Source organism: Perca fluviatilis, chromosome 14, assembly GCF_010015445.1.
Source record: "Perca fluviatilis chromosome 14, GENO_Pfluv_1.0, whole genome shotgun sequence".
Taxonomy (NCBI): Eukaryota; Metazoa; Chordata; class Actinopteri; order Perciformes; family Percidae; genus Perca; species Perca fluviatilis.
The window spans coordinates 20347548-20370575 of NC_053125.1; the positions used below are offsets into that span (position 1 = coordinate 20347548).

Below are 23028 nucleotides of genomic sequence, written 5' to 3' on the forward strand. Positions count from 1 at the left end.
GCCGTTGTCACGGCAGCATTGTGATGGGGGGGGGGGGGGTGATGGTGTGTCTGTGTGGGGTGGGGGTGGGAGTGTATTACAGTATCAATACCCTGACACTGCGACAAAAAGGACAGCAGCCGTAGCCACATATCACTCCACCTCTGCACTCCTCCTCCCCCTCCTCCGTCGTCTCCTTCCTCCCTCCCTCCCTCCCTCCCTCTTTCCTTGCGACCCCCCCACCTCCACCTACTCCTCCCCCCGAATCAATTCCTCCTCCCCTCCTTTCAATTGATTTCCCACCATATCTCACTGAATATGTACATATTGATCCCCCTCCTCCTACTTCTCCTCAGCCCACCTCAGCCTCATCCCTCACTCTTTTCTTTCTCTCCTTCTCTTGTTTTTACTCAAGCATCTATCAGATTTCACCCCTCTATCTACGCCCCTCTCCCCTCCAACCTCGCCCCTTATCTCACTCCATCTCTCTCTCTCTCTCTCTCTCTCTCACACACACACACACACACACACACACACACACACACACACACACACACACACACACACACACACACACACACACACACACACACACACACACTTTCTTCATCTTTCATTTCATCTCCCCTATTCTTTCTCTTTCCCAGTGCCATCTCTTCTGCCCCCCTCACTCCATCACACCTCCCTCCCCGTCTCCCTCCCTCACGGTTGTTTTTTTGTGTTTTGTGTGTGTGTGTGTGTGTGTGTCACTGTCTCACTCACTCTCTGCATATTAATTGGTGCATTTCTGCTGCGGCGGAGAAAACAATCAAAGCGTCAGGGGCGGGTGATGATGCCATTGTGGCAGCCGCAAACACGTACACATATGTACCGTGAGCATACACACAAACACAAACAGATAGGACACACACACACACACACACACACACACACACACACACACACACACACACATTCTGTTCAAGGCCGACACATACAACTTCTGGTGCAGAGACACATGAGCAGACAGAGAATGCATACATATATGCACTTGTACATATATAAGCGGCTGACATGCACACACACACACACACACACACACACACACACACACACACACACACACACACACACACACACACACACACACACACACACACACAAACACACTCGTATGCACACACTGATTTACTATGCACACACACTGAGAGAAGCATGCACTGCACATGTGCCACAGACTTAGTCAGTCACTCTCAGATACACAATGGCAGGCTTACAATGGCTGATCCACGAGATATGTTCTGCGTCAGCAAAGACATTTGAATTTCACGGCCAACATTTACCTTCACACAGCCTTTAGCTGAGGAACGTTCAGTTCCATGTGCCAGCGTAAACACACAAAGGCAGAGGTTACTTCTAAATACTGTTTAGACTGAAGCCCTATTATTAAAAAGAATCAACTCAAAGTGAGAGAATTCAGTAAACATGTAAAGGTGAACATTTCTGCAACCCTATTCAGCTGGCTTTTTGTTCTTCAATATGTTCTGTATCCAACTCTGTTACTCTCTTTGATAAAGGCTGAAAGGTGGTGGAAAGAAGTGCGTGGGCTGCACCACTCCACAAGCTTCCTAGCCTACGTACTGTAGATTTGACTCTCTGCTTTTTGTTGTTGTCGTTTGCCCTTATACAGTGCAATAACAGTATGCCACTTGAATGGAGAATGGAACGCAAGAATAAGTCGGATGAAAAACAAAGTCTGTGTTTAATTCAGCACTTGATACTTTAAAAAAAAATGTTGATGTAGATGGAGCAGATGAAACGGATGGTGAAGGTCCAATGAAAATACTTAATCATTTCCAGAAGGACAATAAGAGGATGGAACCTCCAATGCAAGTTTATATGGCTATTTGTGTCCGAAATCTAGATCAAATCATAATAAGGTTGTAGATATGCGTTCAACCAGATTCCAATTGAATCCCCTATTTTCCACCACGCAAGTCTGCGCTGCGTTCGAGGCACCCCCGATTGCGCGAAATCGCAGCCAGTCAAGTCAATGCTTGATATTCCACCACCCGCGTCCCAGAGGCGTGTGTGGAGCAGCTGTCCACTCCGCTTCGCTAAAGATACGCGCCGGGGTCTATTTTCACGCGAGCCGCAGGATGTTCGAACAGCCGGGCAGGAAGTGAAACAGCGAGAGTATCCAGTCAATTTACCAAAATACACCCCCCCCCAATATTGTACACCTCTCCTCTACAACAACACGGACGACGAGAGATTAATCTTGGAGCTGGAAAAACATAACAAAAACTTGTTGTAAGGACAATAGCAGAAAAGAGAAGGAATGGAGTTTCATTACAGGAGTGCCTGGAGTGGAAGGTAGATACTAGCTTAATAAACACGTTATGGTTCTGTAAAGTACTTGTAGAGACAAAATCTGCGAGACGGGCAGGCAAGACGCTTCGCTTCAGAGACGCTTGCGGTGCGGTATGGCACGTGGCGGAGGATGGAACAAAACCGCGGCGCAGCCGGAACGCAGCACAGTGGAAAATCCAGGTCAGAGGTGTAAAGTAACCAAGAACTTTTTTAAAAGTCCAGTCCTCAGTTGTTGCACAATGCCCTTCCCACCCTCATCTTCACATCACAGGTCCTAGGGCAGTAGCCTCGTGAGACCGTCCTGATCTCGCGAGCTCCAGTTTTCTATTCGCAGATCAGTCTGGCATCTTGAGATAGAGAAAATTTGGAGCCGTTCGCCAAACAATCGACCAATCAGCGATGGTTTTGAGGCGGGTTTAAGTGTGACGCAACGAGAAGCGACTGTTAGCCTAAACAACATGGCAGCTTCCACGGATGAGATGAGATGAGCGTAGCTATCGCTCAAGTTTTATCCGAATTAGAAAGTATTCCTTCATTGAAAGAAGAGCAAAAAACGGCACTGGAGGCTTTTCTCGGAGGAAAAGATGTTTTTGCTCTTCTCCCGACTTGTTTCGGCAAGAGTTTGATCTGATTGGTTGATTTGGCCCGTCTATCACCAACATAGGTGGTGATAGACAGATGGTTTATCCAATCAGCTAACCAGTATTTTTGCCCCTTCCCAAAAGTTCTCCAACGGAAAGTTCCCAGATGGATATGCCGAGCAAATGTGAATCAATCCATCTGGTTACTAGGGCAGGGTATTGTTTTAAAAATACAATACCAGTGACAATACCAGTATGCTTAAAGTGATACAGATACCAATAGAGTACTTCATTTGATACCTGATACCCATCATGTGAGCGGAAGCATCTCTGCACGTAGAACTGCCAACCCCGTCCAATACACCAAAGTCAACTTCACCACACCACAGGCGGTATGTATGGGTTGTAGCTGCTGCGGTAGTGGGCCAATCACACGTCCCATTAAATCGGAAAACGCTTGCGCTGACTGCCTGCGGGAAAAAAACATACAAATATGAATGCAAGTTTCGATACTACATGGAAGTGGGTTTTTCGGTCCATACCTTAAAGGTGTCAAATATCGATACCCAGCTTTAAAGTCCACTATTTACAGTTGAGCATTTTTATACCAGCAGATGGGCTGAAATTTGAAAGTCTGTCGAGTAAAGGTATAATAACATTTAATCCAAGGACTACAACTAATGCGAGAGGGGCCACTCATGGTGTTGAACCCACAGAGAAGTATCACACAACTCTGCAGTTCTTTCTCCCTCCTTTAGCTCGGTGGTTTGGTTTTAAAACCCCCTCCATTTACAAATGTGCTTTACTTATTGATAGTTCACTTGGATGTTTGGCTGGTAGAGTGATGTATGTGTAGAGTTTGACACTAGGAGACTGTTTCTCTGCGTTCACCTCAAGTCTGAATTTAAGACGTAGACATACTAGCAGCATTTTGTGACATCACAACTGGAAATGGAAGCCAATCTTGGTCCAGTATGCAACTCACAAATGTGTGATGTGGACACTTGAAATCCAGTGCTCATACACAAAAAAAACATGTCTGGAGGGGTTCCCAGCAGCTGTTTTCAGCAAAACGGCCCACTGTACACTGCCTGCCCATCACCAAACGGCAGACAGACAAAGTTTGTGACTAGCTGGTGAAGAAAGTCAAATATCTAACAACTTGAGAGCTAAAAGGAGCGTGAATATTGGATTTATTTCATCGGGCGGTCGGAAACATCATTGCAAAGGGATGGTAACATTACTCCATGTCTGCTGAATATGCGAATAGGCAACATGTTAACTAAGGCATCGGCCATTACAACGTTTTTTATTTTAAGATGATTCTTCTCCCTTCAGCTGACCAAAAATATCAGAATATAGCTTTGTAGCTTTTGAGATACGTTCAACTTTCAGCATCAAGTCGCACCGCATTAATAACGGGACAAATAGGAAGACGCCGGGGATCTTTAATGCAAATGATGTTGATGCGGGTTCGTTGGTTGGACTAGAAGTGCACCTGCTAAAACTAAACCATTGGCAACTGACAAAAGTGGGTGCAGCCTGTGCAAAAAGTGTGTATTATTTGTACATTTGATGCTTTAATACAATTTGATTTACATACTTTGCTTGGCCTATATACTTTTAAATAATCGACTGCATGGTGAGTATTTTTCCAAAGCGATACTGTACTTTTAGTCTTTCCCCGCTGCTGCTATTTTTTGCTGGGGACCCCCTGGAAACCTCCCTAGGGACTCCCGGTGGTCCCTGGGCCTTAGGTTGGGAACCCTACATCCAAATATGTGCACTTTGTATCTTCCCATCCTGGAAGTGGCCATGTGCTTCCGGGGTGGCTCACCACAACATTTAATCTGCCTCTTATCCCTGTCATCACTTTAAACACACTCCAATTGGTGTGAAACTTTCTTCTTCTCCTTCCCGAAAAAATGTCTCTCTAAACTGTCAGCTACCCACCAACCCCAGATGCCATATTTAGGATACAAATGTGAAGAGATGACAGCGTTGTAAAATGGTGCCCGTGCCGAGATTATAATTAACATTTCCAACCTACATCACTCTCCCTCCCACTTCTCCTCTGCTTCTCCCCGCTCACCCACTCCTGTACAATAAATGGGAAAAAATGCAAGAAGAAAGGAGAGAAAGGGTGAAGGAAAAGAAAGGGAGATGGAGGAGGAGAAGGAGGAGGAGAGAGTGAGAGAGAGAGGGAGAGAAGAGGGTGACCAAACGGAGGGAGGAGGGAGGGGGAAACGGCGTATGCTTGTATACAACCCTGATTTCCATTTTTTTCCCAACTCGTAATGTATTTAATTCAAGTGAAACGTAATCATGACGTGTCGTGTCATTAATCTCCTCGCCGCCTCTCCCGTAAGTACACTGAGTCTTTACTTTCAACATATATCCTATATCCTCATTTATCTACTTATATTTTATCCACCACTCTGTTTACATATACACTTTTATGCATGGTGGCATGAAACACCGGTGTTAACATTTCCAAAATTGTTGAATTTATTGCGACTGTTGATGCCTTTTTTTTCTTTTCCACGAGCAACACACGGGATAATGGCCAATATAGTTGTTGTGTTTTATTTGCAGTTTGGATGTGTACGTGTGTGCGCGCGTGTGCTTGAGTGATTGGCATGAGGCATGTATGTATGTATGTATGTAACCGCTCCGGACCACTTTACGTGTGGGTCATGTATGTAAACCGGCGTATGTGCGCGCGTGGCCGACATGCATGTAGCCTCTGAGCCCTCCTATAGCCCGTGACATGACAAAAAAAAATCAAAATATAACGGAGAAATGCACTGTTTCTCCATATAATTCAGAAAACACTCGGTGTAACATTTGAAATAAGTCGATTCGGCAAGCCAACTCGAAATAAAATGCGACTTTAAAATGGTTGCAAGAGCACGAAAAGTCACTCGGAGTGTTTAATGCTGTATTTTTTTTTTATTTTTTAATTCGCGTAACTTTGAACCAAGTTCTGCTAGCGAGTAGTTATTTTTATCCACGCGAGGAAACCAGTAGTGAAATTCAGCAGCGCTATTTACCTCTTCTTCTTTATCCCGTGTTAACCTCGCTTGAAAACGACGTTTGCCCAAAAAAAAGTAGCTTTCACTAAAAAAAAAAAAAAAAAGAAAAAAAAAGAGGCACAAGTTCTCGGTGCGTAACGGGAGGATTTCGATAAGCCGCAGACATATTGTCCAGGCGTAAAAGTGGATTTTTGCATGTTAGCAAGTTGATTTACAAAGCGTAATTTGTGGGTAGACGCGATTAGCTGGACTAATTCTTTTGTTGGACACACATTAGGCATTGTGTAGTGCCTTGTTTTCGAGATAAGCACCGCCACTTTTCATCTGGGATGTGCGCAAAAACGCATCCACAGGCTGTAATAGTGTTTTATAAACGTTATACTTTCCCCACCTTTTTACTACGATGTTTACTACGACCCGTTTAGTTGTCCTAACATCACCTCCAGTGTCTACTAAGCTCAGAAAGTAGCATAGCAAGTGTGGCATGCAACGTTGTGGCCGTGTGTGTGTGTGTGTGTGTGTGTGCAAAACGCGTGTTGCCAAATTGTATTCTGGAAAGAGAAGTTACCGGTTTTCAGCTCCGGTTTTAAAAAACAAATGTGCGTTTTTTGGACTCGATGTCGCTTTTTGGGACTGATGTCGGTTTGGGAGATTGGCAGAGGACTCGAGATGAAATCCATGATGGCACTTTCTTCCTCCCGTCCTCTCCCTGCTCGCACACACTCGTCTTTTCCCCTCCCTTAATCTTTTGTATAGAAAATTTAAGAACAAAATGGAGCAGGGGAGAGAGCGATAGATAGGCTGACATGACACACACACACACACGCCACCCCCGACTTCTCCAAACTACATCCCACTGTTTATGATTTTTAATCGCATTTTTTGGAAGCGGGATTGTGCGCGGACACCATCTGCGGGCAGGGTTAATCTCATTTTAGTGGGGGTGTTTATTAGTGCATTGTTTGTTGATGGTTATTTATTTCATTAATGTGCCTCTAATTGAGATGGCCGCGAGAGAGAAGAGGGGAAAGAGCGACTGAAAATGGTTGCACGTTATTGACGCACATCATAGGGGCGAGGAGGAAATTCCTCATGAGATAAGACGCAGACGTGTCATCTGGGTTGACCAAAGACACTCCTGTCGCCTTTTCTATAGCCAATGGAATATGTTTAGGGATCCTGGAATGCCCTATTTTTTCTAAATCCACCCAAAATGTCACACTTCTGAGAACGTGTGCAGAGTGGAAGTAGGTTGACATTGCTGGCTTGTCCTGTAAACAGGGATGTTGTGGGCTTTTTTTTCCCCTTTTCTTTTCTTTTTTCCCCCACATATTCTCTAAATCAAATAAATCTTAACTACATCCTGTCTTAAGAAATCCTTCTCGAGTTTAAAGCAGATAGATCATCTATGGAAGAAAGAAAAGAGTCAATTCTGTTGAAATTCTTGTCGAAATTGAGTGACTTTGTGTAAGCGCCGGTGGTAATATCACAAAAACTAAACCTGAAAAGAATCACCTCTCTGTTGGAAAAAGTATCCCTCTACAGGTCCATCTACTTTCCGATACAAGACGATGATTTCACGTTGCAAAGAGGCTACTTATCTGGAACTCACTGTGCTAACAGGCGTGAAACACTGGCCCTGTGTAAAAAATAAAATAAAAATAAAGAGTCTGATGGTTTTGCTTCATTCAGACCTCTCTCTGCTTGTTGTGCTCAAGTAGTATCCTCCTCCTCCTCCTCCTCCTCCTCCTCCTCCTCCTCCTCCACCATCAATGCTGCTCTCCTCCCCATCTTTGTACATACTGTACTGTACTTGAAGGGGCACATACAGCCCATCCAGGTGGCTCTTGAGGAAGAGATTGTATGTGAGGGAGAAAGAGACCGAGGGAGAGAGAGTAAAAAGGGAGAGGAGCGTTAGCACCAATCAAGGCTTCTGATTGATATAATTGGGTCATTAGCGCGCTGCGGGAGAGGCACCTGCTTGCCCTCAGTTAGGGAGAAGCTACTGCATTGTGACATTTTGAGACTGTTGAGAGTTCTGCTGCCTGCTCGGGATTAGCGTGTATTTAGAGCATTAGGGTCCTACTTAAATAGTACGCCACTTGTGCCACTTGTATTGAGTTTGCAGGCCAGTTTCAAACTGACTCTTACAGTAAAAGGGGTGGACAGGTAGATGGTTCGCTTTTTCTTCTAAAACCAGAACCCCTCCCGTGTGCGTTTGGCCAAAATCGAAATCATCATATCGAAAGCAGAGCGAGCAAAGCGGGTCACAACACCAGCGGGTCAAGAAAAAGATAGAGCCGCAGCGGCGCGATCATCAAGAGATGGCGAGCAGAGGGAGCTGAAAGGTGAGTTAGAGAGGCTGAAGGTATTAAGGCGTCAGTATGCTCCAACAGTGTCTGAAACGTCCTCCTCCTCCTACACCTTTCCTATGTTCATCCGACAATTTCGGTAACTTTCTGGAATTTACAATCTGGTAAGCACGCCGCAGGTGGACAGGTCTGAGGAGATTAGAAAGGCCGTTTTAAACTTCGCTCAAGCTCAATTTTTTCATTCATTATACAACTACTTTCGGCACTTTTTACGTGTGCAACCTAGTACAACACTATGAATGCATTCTAGGACAGTCTGCGCCGGATAAATGTGCGCCGTTATCCCCCTATTTAAATGATTATTCGCTCTCACCCTTCTCTATGACAGCGCTTCACCCTGCCATTCAGAACAGCTATGAACACTTCTGCATTCAATGTGGAGCACAAACTAGTTCTTTTTGAGCAGACGCTCACCTTTAGGCTCAGACGCCCTGACATAGAAAACCAAGTTATTTTCTAACCTTATACTGTACACGTACAGTCAAAGTGCCCTTGTGCAAGGTGCTTTGCCCAAATTACAAGCCCCGAGAGGTGTTGATTTAAGTATTGACACTCCCATATACAGTAGGGGTGGGAATCACCAGAGGCCTCACGATACGATATCATCACGATACGATATTATTGCGATTTTAAACATATTGCAATATTCCCGAGATTTTTTGCAGTTTATTACCTTATTCCCAATTTCAAATTACGTCCCCAAAAGGAAACTTTGTCAACATCTGTTTTATCTTAAAGAGATACATTTCTCTGCCTGTTCATCTCACTTTAATTTTATTGCTGCAAAATGGGATTGTCATGCAGACAAACTGACCAACGCATAGATAATAATACATCCATACTTGGCGTCTGTGTATCGATACAGTATTGCCAAGAAAAATATGGCGATACTATCGATTTCTTTCCGCCCACCCCTAATATACAGTATATACCGGTATATAATAAAAGTGTAATTGAGTGTGCCTGGAGCAAGGTTTTACTAAGAAAGAGAACACATGCTCCTCAAATTTCCCCAGGGTAAATAAAGAATCAACCGGTGTTAACAGTTTCTATTTTTCTCTATAGGTGTTCACATGTCTGATACATGTGATACACATATTACACAAGGAGGTCACGGTGTAGGGTCAGCATCCCCGGGGCTTGTGGGTAGTTGGCGTCTTGCTCAAGGACACTTCAGAGGAAGCGGGTGCTTATTGCTGATTGAAGGGTTTGATTTTTTTTCTTTAAAAAAATACAAAAATCCAAATTAGATCATTATTCGACAGCTTTCAGGGCACATTTGGTTTTTGGATTATAAAATAAAAACAGCATGTAGGCGTTTGTTTCACCTGTGGGATGCATGATTGCCCCTTCCTTTGTTTTTATCTCTCAGCCCCTGCAGGTGGTCTTCAGAGTGCACAGATAAGCCTATCAGAGTGAAAACAAATCCAGTGATTTGATTATGACATTTGCATGCTCCGAACCAATTCTTCTTTTAAGGCCTCTATCCTGTAATCCTGAATCAGACGAGTCAGTCAGCGCCTCCGCTCATTGGTTTAGACACAGCACGGCCTGCATGACTTGGAGCGAGAGCCTCGTTACTCTGCCGAGATGCTGTGATGTTTCCAGCGTTCAGATTCACTCGCTCAGATCTGGCACCGCCACGGCAATCCCACTTCGGCGCTGCGCGACTGCGGGGAAGTGTCGGCTCATGTTCTCCGCTGGAGGAGGAATTCATTCAGAAAGAGCAGGAGCAACAGCTTGAGAGGAGATTGAGAGTGGAGGCAGAGTTAAGAGGAGAAGAAAGGAGGTAAGGTTAGTCAGGAAGAAACGGAAAAAAAGCAGTAGGATAGTGTTAAATTAACAGAAGTAGAGCGGGAGATCTAGCAAAAGCGGAGGGCAGATTAGAGTATATGACTGAATGTATCATTTTCACAACTTCTCCTTCATCTGGTTCACAAAATACATATCAAAAAGGCCAATATATTGCTATTTCAAGGACATTTTTTCCCCCCAAAACAGCACTGCAACTACAATGCCTGTAGTTTTGATTTCAAGGCACAAGTGAGTCCTTTGATAGCAATATTCCTTCCATTGTCAGACCAAAACGATACACAAAAGTTTCTGTACAAAGAATCCACCAGTCACATCTTTACAGTTAGTGGTGGAGGCACAGTGGGAGACTTTCCCCCTTATCACTGCTGAAGATGAAGGGAGGGTGTGAGCCAGACAAAGTTGGAGCTAAGCAGGGAGTGAAGCAAGGGGTTCAGGGAAAGGTGAAATAAAGGAAATGAATACCGTCTGTGGGGAAGTTCGCCACGTGAGCACGCGATAAAAACATCAGGACCAAATAATACTGTACCACACAGAGAGCGGACGCCCCCTCTCTTCCTCCCTCAATCGCTCATCTTCTCTTTCATATGCATTTCTTTTTCTTTTTTTTTTTGCGGCCAATTCTCTCATACACCCACTTATCCCCGAAGGACACATCACCTCTCACACGCTTCATCACATGAGAGTTCAAGTAATACAGCTGGAAGAAAGGTACACTTGTAAGGATTCACTGAAGTACACACACAAAGACATACACAGCCTCCAGATACACAGTTTACTTTATGCCCTAAGGCCCAGGCCAGAGACCTTGGAGATGCCTATTTTTAGGTACATGGAGAAGGACATGCGCAACAAACACACACATACAGGCACCGATAAGAACACAGAGGTAGTAGTGGTCTGTACTCTATTCCCTATTCAGCATCCCTGCAGGCCAGGGTCCTCAACCACCCAAGGGGGTCACAAAATAAATTGTAGCGGTTGTAATATGGTTAACAAGGTTGGAAAGAAGAAAAAACAAACCTATTAATGCTACAGAAATTGATGCTTATTTTTCTGTCTCCTTCCTTTTTCCTTGTAAAATACAGCAGCCCTCCTTTAACTATATAGAAATGAAACAACTTAAGAAGGGCAAATCACACTCTTACGATCCACAGACTTAATCATGCAAACTGCGCGAGGGGTTGTAAGTAGGTACTGCTTGGCTATAAAAGCTAAAAAGCCAAAAACACTCATATCTCTCACACACACACACACACACACACACACACACACACACACACACACACACACACACACACATACATTAAAAAACTAAGTGAAAGGTGATCACACCCTTATTTATTTTTGATGTGTAGCATTCTGGCATGTACAAACATGCATATAGCCTTCAAAATAAAACTGTACCACTCAGTGGATATTTACACAATGACATCAAAACCCCCCAAAAATAAACTTGTCTGAACATATCACGCTCCTACTTTCTCAGCAACGGTTTATCACGGATGTGATGTATGACTCACCAACCTCCCCTCTTTCCCTCTACACACACCTTGTGACACAAGAGGAGCAATAATTATCAGTATTTAAACAATGCAGTTTTTTTTTGTTGGGTTGGGCTAAAAAAAGAAAGTTTGCATAATTGATCTCTGTCATGAAAACTAATATCCAGTTAAGGTAATTCAGTACTTTACATCAGTTATCTCAGTGTCCCCAAAGTTAGACTGTAATTACTGTAATGACAAAATCATGGCAATGTGTAACACAACAAGGACATGCTTTTAAGCTGTCATTACTGTGCGAATTGCAATGATGTTAAACTGGTGAACGCACACTGCAAATTTCAGGGTCAGAGAAAAAGCAGGAGAAAAAAAATCTGTAAAAGAGCAGTTTAAATCCACTTTAATATATTTTTTTCTCTCTCCATACTTGTTGTATCCAGTATCAGTGTGCATCTTACATCAAGACTGACTATGATTTAGGTGGATTACATTTGCACCTCACATCAAAAATGCTTTCCGTGATGATCTTTTAAAATCGGATCTATCCTTCTCTCACAAAACTGCATGCATCTCTTCTTCATACATCCTTTAAACTTGACAGTTAACACCTTGTTGGGCACCTGCACAATCTATTTGGTTGCATTTGCATTTTTGCATTGAAATTGCATCCAGAAATACCTCAAATCTCCAGATTGGGAATTAATTGCCTTTGTTAGTTAAGCGGACAAATGTGTCTTCGACCGTGTCCGGAGGTGGTTTAGGTGAATGGTTCTTCACTGCTTTTCTTGGTTCATTAAAACCTGGGTTTCGTGTGCATCTGCTCCACCTGATTCCAATCTGATTTGTGTCCCTCAGTCGCCCCAACCCCCTTTCCTTGCATCCATTGCTGCACCTTATCTCCTTCTCTCCATCTATCCAAATTTTCTTTATTGGCATGACAGGGCCGGTGGTTGGCGACAGCCACCGTCACGGTGGAACAATGCGTTGTGATGGTGATATTCATATGATAATGCCATCAGACTTAACACTACTGCAGACACATTGAGATACCCAGTGTCCCTTTTTCTATCTTTCCCCTTTCTGTATCTCTCTCTGTCTGGATGTATTGACTTTTTCAAATGATTTTTAAATCTCTTGTTCTCGCTTCATGTTATGCCCCAGCCTGCCACTCCACCACTCTGATTTTTCTCCCATTCTCTGTTCCAGCATGTCTATCTCTTTACCCGATTTTTTCCCCCCCCTTTTCCCCTCAACACCATGCTGGCAATCGCATTAAATCATTTTCTTTCACATGGCTTCTGACAATGTTTTTTTTTAATGCTGCCCAGTTTTTAACTGCACTGTATGTTTCTCTCTGTCTCTCTTTCTTTCCCTCTGTCTGCCTCCTTTCTCATTTCTGCTCTTCGCCATGTTGGCAGGGCCCAATCTACCAGCTGATATCAGCATTCCCTGGCACTCTGCCAACTGGCAACACTGCAGGAGAGAAAGAAAGAGAGAGGGAGAGAATGAAAGAAAATTAGTGAATAATAGACGGAGGGAGGGAGCGAGCGAGAGAATGAGAGGGGGATGGGAGGAGTATGAATCAAGGAAAGAAAGACAGAGGGGAAAGGAAGACAGAGAGAGAAAGAACAATAATGGTGGATTAAGAAAGGACTGTCTGTGTGTGTGTGTGTGTGTGTGGTGTGTGTGTGTGTGTTTATGTGATTGATATGGTGTGATATCCCTGTGAGTCATAGCTGAGCTAAAATGTCAACCGGCTACATAAGAATCTCTGTCATCCAGGCTCAGTGACACGCACGCACATACGCAAATCCAGCTGATCACATAAACACATATGTGACCATACCGCCACGTGAACACAAATATGGGCGACACACCTGCGAACACAGATGTTCCATTGTTTTGCCACAATGATTGATGACCTTTTGTTTTGTTGTGGGCGCCTCTGCTGCTTCTCAACTCCACCAAATGATGGACGAAAACAGCCGATGTGCATAAATCCATTCTAACTGCTGTGCACTCGAAATATTTGGGTGTGTGAGCGTGCTTGCCAAAATGCTTGTGTGTTCAATATGCTGTATATCACACTTTACATTTCAGCTGACTCTGTTATCTGGGTTGATGGTTGCAGTTCAGTCAACACAACAGTAGAATAAGCTTACATTTGTACATTACTTAAACAAGTGACCATGACTAAGCAGTGTATGGGCCAAAGCACCACACCCAGGTTGTAAATTTAACAAATAGCGTTGTGCAGAAGTGCATGCATACTGTACATGAGTGTGTGTGAGTGTGCATGTTTGTATACAGTCCTGATTTAAGAAAAAAAATGCTGCTACTGTATGAGTGCACAGGAAGGGTGTGTGGGGAAGTCAAAACATTGCGCGCCCATCCTGTTTGGGACAGTCCATGTCCTGTGGTGGTGCCCTTAACTCCTGAACACACACACACACACACACACACACACACACACACACACACACACACACACACACACACACACACACACACACACACACACACATACACACACGCTAATCATCCCATATGTGCTAACAGTATGCTGGAGTGCATTGTGAACACATGCAGGAGGCAGAACAGGTGCACACCTGTTACACATTTAAGCGCATGCATACACCTACACAGACTGAAGAGTAAATGAAGATCAAATAAAGATTTGCTTTGTACTTAACATTTACATGCATTAAAACACATTCAAAACGCTGCTGGTATCAATATGCGTTTGATTTTCTGCTATTAGCATTTATGATGGAATACATTCAAAGAGTCTTGGTGGAAATTAGTTTTTATCCTGTTTGACAAAAATCTGCTACATGCAGTTCCTCGCTCAATATTTCAAATAAAAGCATTTATGCCTACATTGACACTAATATTGCTAATTTAGTAAAATAAAGTCTTTAGTCAGATAATAGCTTCAATAATGTGCTAAAATGCATTAACATTGGCTGCAATTTAATTTCAAGCTAGATTTTTGATTTAAGTTTCTAATCATGCAGGGTTTTTTTTTTGCTTGCTTTTGTCCCCAGAAAATTAAAGGAGGAGGCTGCCACAGAAGTGTGTCCCCAGTCAGCCGAGACACTAGAGAATGGCATAACATCACACACACTTCTGGTAATTCTCTACTGTTTTCATATGCATTCACCCATCCAGACATATGAACTTGTTAGGCAAACTAAAACCATTTGTGTTACGTCTACTTCTTGGCCTTTTTCCAGATCTGGTCAAGGTTATGTTACAGTTAAAGATAATTATGCACAACATGCAAATTTAACCTTTCCTCTAGGTTTTTAAAGTTGTAACTCCTCCGAAGTCACCAGTTCCACTCACAATCTGTCTCTCTCTCCTTCTCCTTGTGTTTTGCGTTTATAGAGAATGGATTCTCCGCCAGAGTGTGTGTTGTCTCTTTCTTGTGAGCAGCCCCAGTCTCCCCCAACACTGCCATCCCTGGACCACAGCCCCCAGGCCTCTTTTCCTCACACCCAGTTCTCTCTACCCAACAGCCCTGTTGTCCTGCCAATTCACAGCCCTGAACCTTCCCCTCAGAGCCCAGACACCACGCCTTATTTCCCCCTCTCTCCCTTCCCCCTCCACGGGGACAACAATCACCACGATGTTGATGAAGAAGATGATGCAGAAGGCCTGGATGGAGTTCCTCCGTCCCCAACCCCAGCAGTGGCTCTTTTCCCAGGAGGAGGGGGACAAGAAGCTGCATGCAGCCCTTGTTTGGACTCCTCTCCACCAGCCACACCATCAGCCCCAATCCTGGGGTTTGGAGCCCTGGAGCTGGCCCTCTCATCTGGGCAGAGTGGAAACTGCAACGACGAGCTAGACCTCCAGCTGTTCCAGAAAGATACTGTTACCAGGGCGATACCTGGAGTGGGAGGGGCTTCACCAGGGCCTGCGCTCAGGTTTCCCTGTCATGTATGCGGAAAGAGATTCCGATTTCAAAGCATTTTGTCTCTTCATGCCCGAGCTCACAGTCTGGACCGAGACCGCCGAGCTTCAGCTCTATACCGGACTGGACTCCCCTCAGCACCCCTGAAGCAGCACCTCAAAATTCAACAGAACCACAAAGACTTAATCCAGAATCACAGAAGTCACCCAAACCAGCGTATACTGCCAGGGACTCTCATTCAACATCTCACAGAAGAGGATGTTAATGGTGAGGTCAAAGGTCTAGAAAACGGCCTACAGACAGACCAGAACCCAAACTTTTTACTGGATGACAGCACACCATTGACCCCTCCACTTACAGAGGACCCTGTTTCTGTGACCCCTCCCTATTCTTCTACAATTGGGGAGGGTGCATCTACTCCTATAGCACCTACGTTTCGCTGCCATGCCTGCAAAGGAAAATTCCGTACGGCTTCGGAGTTGGCGCGCCATGTCCGCATTCTTCACAACCCGTATAAATGCACTCTTTGTCCTTTCTCTGCCAGCCAAGAAGAGAGCCTGGCATCCCACTTGCAGGAGTGCCACCCTCCCCCTGAGGTACCTGCTCTGCCACCAGCCTTCAATTCAAGGGGCATCATTACAACTCCTGATACTCCTGTGCCCACCCCGACCCATACCCCAGCTCCAACCCCAAGTACAGCACAGGTGACAGCAGCAGCTACAGCGGCTGCATCCCCGGCACTGCCAGCATTTCGCTGCGATACTTGTGGGCAGCGGTTTACCCAGTCTTGGTTCCTCAAAGGACACATGCGAAAGCACAAGGACTCCTTGGACCATAAGTGCCAGGTTTGTGGCCGTGGCTTCAAAGAGCCTTGGTTCCTCAAAAACCACATGAAAGTACATCTCAACAAGCTTGGGCTGAAGGCAGGACTGGGGCCCCTTGGGGGACCAGGAGGTGCAGAGCAGCAAGCCAAAGGCTCTGCTAATAATCAGTCTCTCAATGCCCTATATTCGAGCCTCCTTCTCGCCCAGCAAAGAGGTGGTAGAGGTGGACAAGGAAGATCAGAGAGAGAAAGTGGAGGAAGAATGGGCATGGGTTCAAGCAAGTCAGCCATTCTGGGCTACCTCGGGTTGCCCAATGATGGCAGTGGGGCCAGCTGCATGGAGAGACTTCAAGCAGTGGCTCAGGTGGCGGAGATGGGAAATGGTGGTGGTGGTGGCGGCATTGGCGGCTCAGGAGTAGGGGACCCAGGAAGAGGAGGGGGAGCAACCAGAGGAGGGGGCACAGGTGAGACTACCACATCAATTTCAGAAGGAGGAGACCAGGCAACTTGGTGGCAGCTGGTGGCTCGCAGCCTGGCAGTAGCTCAACAGCAGCAGCAACAGCAACAGCAGCAGCAGCAGCAGCAGCAGAGGTCCCACCAGCGAGGCCAGCAACAAGGCCAGCGAGGCACAGGTCGGAGCTCGGTGATCACAGAGGCCGAACAAGTCAGAGCCTACCTTGGAGGCCTGGATCCAAGAGAAGAGTCTGGTGGAGCAGGAGGGCCATGGGAATGCCCAGACTGTGGAAAGCTATTCCGCAGCCTGCAGCAGGTGGTGGTTCATGCTCGTGTTCACACTCAGAGGCCCCAGAAAGGAGGTGGTGGCGAAGAGGAGGGGAGTGGTAGTCGCAGAGGATCAGGGCTAGGAAGACGAGGTAGCGGTGAAGTGAGGCAGGAATCTCAGCTACACAGTAGTGGATCCCAACAAACCGGAGATGTGAGACAGGAATCAAAACTGCACAGTGGTGGATCACATCAAGCAGGAGGATCTGCGGGGTTTCACTCTATCATCTCAAGCCTCAAAGGTACAATCACATGCTCTTTTCTCTATTTCGTTTGTTTGCTCACATGTAATGGTGTTATTATCACAAGAGTATATTATTTTCATACTGTTTTTGTGTTGCAAATAGAAGCTCACTTGGGGCCATTCACACTGAGCTGTTATCTTTACATTTCTCTCCACTTGCAGGAGAAAATGGCTTGACAGCAGTCTCCTCCATACCTTCAGTTCCCACCAGGGAGCGAGTGCGTGGTAGAGGGATAAAAGACTGCCCCTACTGTGGTAAAGCCTTCCGCTCTTCACACCATCTCAAAGTGCACCTGAGAGTTCACACAGGTGAGAAACTGCTGTGAGTTTAACAAACCACATTTACTTTTTTAACCTTTAAAAATCCCTGGAAAGGTTTCATTGAGCATCCTCGCTTTAGCAGCGCTAGCTTTTTCCTTTTTTACACATTCACCCCAGAGAGCTGGCCAGTGCTAATCATAGCCCTCTACTGCAGGCAACCGAGCAGCCCCACTGGAGCAACTCCTGGTTAAGTGCCTTGCTTGAGGGTATGTTAACAGTAGTTTTTGAGGAAAAAAATCAAGCCACTCCAGGGATTAAATTTGGTTAAATTTTAGTAAAAGGCTCACATCTCTCACTAGTCAGTAAACTCACCTTCAACAAAGCTACAGAAAACTTTTAAATAGTACTCTTTTTTTTCCAAAATGATCTAATAAATTGATTTGGCCAACTCTAAATTGTGCAAAATTAATATGGTTTGGCATAGTTTTTTTTTTTAGATAAAGTATATTGATTCCCACGTAAACACCATGACAAGGTGTAAATATGCTTACAGATTTCTCCATGATCATTTATTTTCCTTTAATCTTTCTGAGATTCACATTCTGTAATCTTGTTGTGAATCTGTAATTGTTCTCCTTAATTTAGCTCAAATCATTCAACATAATTCTAACTAAAGAACAGGACACTCCAGCAGACTCTTTTCCCAGACTTAAAAAAATAAACAAAAATGAAAAAAAAACTTGTACTGAATTTCTGGTGATAAGTCAGTAGGACTGTAATGAAAATTGGGAACTCTCACAGCACTCACTCACACTCTTAATTAATGATCCATATTCATAAGACTTTATCAGCATGACTCATTGCCATTGCTTTTTTTTATTATTTGCCTTCTTCACTTGATGCATTTGATCAAAATTAAGACCCATCTTCCATTTTTCTGAGATGCCACCATTCGCCAGCAACTGGTAACTGGAGCACATCCAAGTCTTTCCAGCAAGACAGTGCCTAAAATGCATTCAATGAAATCCATTTCATATTGCCATTATGAAAAATCGTCTATAGCTGAAAGGACCTATCACATCACAGCTGTATTAATCATGATAACGTACAGCTTTTTTTCTAATGCACTATTGCTTCTCTGTGCCATCAAGTGATTACCACATGGTCAGTAATTCAAGTGAAGGCATCAAATTATAATAATACTCTCTTGATATTACCGTCCTCTTGAGATTATTGCCCCTCGAGATTTCTATCCCATTCTTTTTTGCTTCAGCAACATCAAATTGTTCATACTTTTGCATGTACATCTGCATTCATCAATAGAGCTGTGTTCTTTGTGTGTTCATTTTTTTCCTCTTGTGAATAAGATCATTTACATTTTTCATATGTAATGCATTTCCTGCTGTTGATATGCCTCCAGCATGATGCCCCAATCTCTTTATCCCTCCCAGCAGTGTAACTTTGTAGTGTAATCAGTGATGGAATACTGCCATCTCCCTTCAAAATGAGTAACTACATCTCCCACTCACCACTGTTTGAAAGACCGTGCAAGTTATTTTGCAAGTTACTGCTCACCATTTTTTAAAGAAATGCTCTAGTGTTTCAGATTTCTTTGTCTGACTCAGGCAGACAGCCATTGTCTTCTATTCATTCACTATGGTAAACACATATTTAGGCTATATCAATTTGCAGGCTCTTGAAACGTGCCATGTGTAATCCATCACAGGCAAGGTTGATAAATATATAGCCAATTCTATATTGTTTTTTCTGCAAAGGTTATCTTATAAAATGGCTAGCCCTAATATAACATTTATCTATGATTTGTTATAAATTAGCTAAAACATGCAAAATCAGTGGTCTCTTTAAGCTTCACCTAAGTTAGGTGCTTACTTACTTACTCCAATACCATTTCCTGAATTTTGTTTTGTCTGTCTTATTTTCTTTAGGTGAGAGACCCTACAAATGTCCCCACTGTGACTATGCCGGTACCCAGTCGGGCTCGCTGAAGTACCACCTCCAGCGGCACCACAGGGAGCAACGCAACGCCTTGTCAGCCTCCTCCAATTCTTCCTCTAGCGGTCTCACCTCCACTATCCACAGTCTGACCTCTGGAACCTCTGGACTGGCCAAGCAGCGCCGATCCCAGCTCAACCACTGTCCAGTCAGCCGAGGCCCAACCGACCCCACCTCCCAGCCCGGCCAGCAGTCCTGGCTCCTTGGGGTTCCAGACCAGCGAGAGCATCGGAAGGCCTTGGCGGCTCTAAGGGATGTCGACTTGGAGACCCAGTACAGGTATCTATCTGGGGTGATGGGGGCCCTTTACCAAGGTGGAATGGAAGGAGGCTGGATTAGAGAGTCTCCCCCACCGAAGGCCCCTAAAGTGTCCCGTCGTAAGCCCCTTACTACTAGCCGAATGGTTCAGTCGTCGAGTGACAAGGAGGGGCCTGCGCTTTCAACTCAAGAGGGGGGTTTTGAACCACTGGATCTGTCCCGTCGCCCCTCACCTGGCCTTGGAGGCGTGGAGGAGGATGGAGGCATGAGTGTAGGGGAGGGAGGAGGTGTTGGTGGTGGGGATGGCGGAGGGGATAGTTCAACAGGGATCAAACTGAGCCAGTGTTTGTTCTGCCCTTTCCGTACATCTTCAGCAGAGCTGATGGCCATGCACCTGCAGGTCAACCACACCAGTAAGTCCAGGCGCAAAAGAGCCCCTTCTACCGCCTTGGATGATGATGGAGCCCCAAAGGCCACCAAGCCCCGGATGGATCAGTCTGATCTTGACTCTCTGACAATATGGAGGCATGTTACTGAGGCAGAGTCCCAGGCACCACTCGGGGAATGGTCCTCAATGCAGACCAAGACCCTGAACGGGCTCTCTCCGGCTACAGACGACCATCTGGACGACATCCTCGACCACCCAGACGTGGCATCAGTATCCAAGAATGTAAGAGACCGTCTGGCACTCAAGGGAACGATGGAGGGGGATGAGGAAGAGCAAGAGGATGAATTGGAAGATATTTTGGAGAACAGCAGTCTGGAGGATTCGGAGGACCAGGATCTGAGGATGTCCCTGGCTCTTTCACCAGCCCTGAGCTCCAACCACATGGTTGGAGAGGAGGAAAGAGTCTTAACAGATTAAAATCCTTTGGGATGACATCATTTAAATTGATTTGTTTTTTTTTTTTTTTTTTAAAATTTTTTTTTTTTTTTTAAAAAAAAAGGTTGTTTTTTTTCTCCCCAACTTAATTTTTTTTTTTTTTTTTTTTTTTAAAAAAAAAAAAAAACCCCCCCCCCCTTTTTTTTTTTCTCCACCACACATTATTCGTCTATTTCAGTTCTGAGACTGGTCAACCACAAAATAAACCTTGTGTGCAAAAGAGCATAGATGCATCTTTACAGGATTTTGTAGGCCACTTTTTTTTCCTCTTTCTTTCAAGCTTCAATCTAAGATGGATGATTTTTAAGGCGATCTCCTATTTGATAAATGAAAGAAACTTTAAGATCTAGGGCATAATTTCTGCATTATTTCACACGCATTTATTTCACACTAATAATGGACTGTTTATCCCAGACTACTATACTGACCAAGCTGAAGCCAGCTGGGAAGAGATGTTCTCCTGACTGACCATTGAACAGTTTGAAACCTCAAACTTCAAGTTCCTCCTCAACCCACACAGATGTGGAAGAAAGTTGAGTCGAGAAATGTTTTAAGCTGTGAATCTCAGCTAAGCTATTTGGTATTAATTTAAGGCATGAGGTAACTCTTGCAGGCCGCAAGCTTTCCCTCAAGTATATATCACTGCCTTGTTTGTCTGAAAAGTGTTTCTACACGATTGTCCTAAAGAAAACGGAAACGTTTGTAACATTTCTTTTTTTTTTTGAGTTAGTGCCTGTTCATGTACGTTGTCAAGAGAGTCTCTGGTATTCCTGCGCATCGAGGCTCTGTTAGGTTCATTCATTTTATCTGAATATACAGTTTAAAACAATTTAAGTACAATATATTTGTTAAAAGTGGTTCTAGGGTGTTGTGAATAGTTAAGTTGTAAAAGAAATGCTGCATCGTAGCGTGATGTCCTTGACGGCAGACGTTTGTGGCTCAGCTTGAAAAGAAAACAAAAAAAAGTATGTGATATAATGTATAATGCGATGAAAGAGGTCAAAGGCTGAGCGATAAAATCGGTCCCAGTTCAATACTCAGTGTTTACAACGGCGCCGAATGCGGGTTGGGTTGTCAAGGCAATGTAGATGCATTGAGAAGAACAAAACTCAGAGCGGGAGTCCGATTGAGGGCTGTAGGAACGTCGCCCAAGCCCCCGAACACAATCAACTGACACAGCCTTTTTAAAAGAGACAGAGACTTAGCAACTGTGTCAAAAAGGAATCTCTCCATAGGAGAGAAAATACAAGGTAGACGAAAAAGAAACCAGTATACCCCTGCCAAACAGGACTTAATCTGAGAAACAAGTACTCTGGGGGTATGGTGTCTTTTAGATGAGTAGATTCCCTCTCTTCTTCTTTTATAAGAAAAGAAAAGACAAGACAATGGTAGGAGTAATTATTAAAACACTAACAAATGCATAGACATCCCAGTAGAATATGTGTAGCTTTTGTAATGACGATAAGAAGAAAAAAAAAAGCAGACTTTTGTTTATTTTCATTTCAAGATGCGTACAGAAAAAGGTTATCAATATAGGTAATATTGATTATAATGTTTGTGAGCTAAGACTAGTTGGAATGTCTATACAGAGCACTGTGCAAGGTTTGAGTTCCCAAAGTAGTTGATTTTATTTTGACTTTATCGATAGACCAAACGTTTTTTCAATGGAAGTTGTCACTTTCTGTTGTCGTTTTAAATGTGTAAAGCTGTGGTTTCGATAGATTTACCCCATCGATTAGCCAAATCGGTCAATCAGTTAATCAGTGCATCAAATATCCAACCATTGAACTGGTTGTTAAAGAAAGTTCTCATTCAAAATACATCATTTTGTGTATACATCAACACATCTACCGCTATAAATGAAAACAATCAATCTCTTATAATGAATTATTGTCTTTAGAAGAGTAAAAAAAAAAATATATATATATGAATGTGAGACAGTAATATCCCCTCACACTGGTTAGCAACTATTTATCTATATTGACTACTTTTGGATGGGGTATTCTATGTTTGCAACCACACCTTAATGTGCATTAATGTGTTTAAGTTCCTTCTTTAGAGCACCTTATGAGTTTTGTAGTGAAAGTCCCTTAGTGGTGTCTCCTTAACAACTACTGTCAATGCCATCGTGCCTTCTGTTTCAAGCACTTCCTGGTGTATTTTGTAAAACTCACCAAAAGCACTTAGCCTACATCACACTCTTTCTTCTTCTCTGTC

At 44.1% G+C, this 23028-nt stretch overlaps 1 protein-coding gene across 3 annotated transcripts; it reads left to right on the top strand.

Moving 5' to 3' along the window:
• Positions 1-5128: 5128 nt before the first annotated feature.
• Positions 5129-20823, top strand: znf219 (zinc finger protein 219). Of its 3 annotated transcripts, none has more exons than XM_039823225.1 (5): positions 5129-5276; positions 14691-14765; positions 15024-17394; positions 17559-17651; positions 19604-20823. In XM_039823225.1, the coding sequence occupies exons 1-5, from the start codon at positions 5238-5240 to the stop codon at positions 20791-20793; spliced, it is 3768 nt and encodes a 1255-aa protein (XP_039679159.1). In that variant the 5' UTR covers positions 5129-5237; the 3' UTR covers positions 20794-20823. The 3 variants fall into 3 exon arrangements, with proteins under 3 accessions (XP_039679159.1, XP_039679158.1, XP_039679160.1); XM_039823224.1 differs by having other exon boundaries at positions 5130-5276; positions 17559-17705; XM_039823226.1 differs by having other exon boundaries at positions 5136-5276; positions 14681-14765; positions 17559-17705.
• The last annotated feature ends 2205 nt before the right edge of the window (positions 20824-23028 follow it).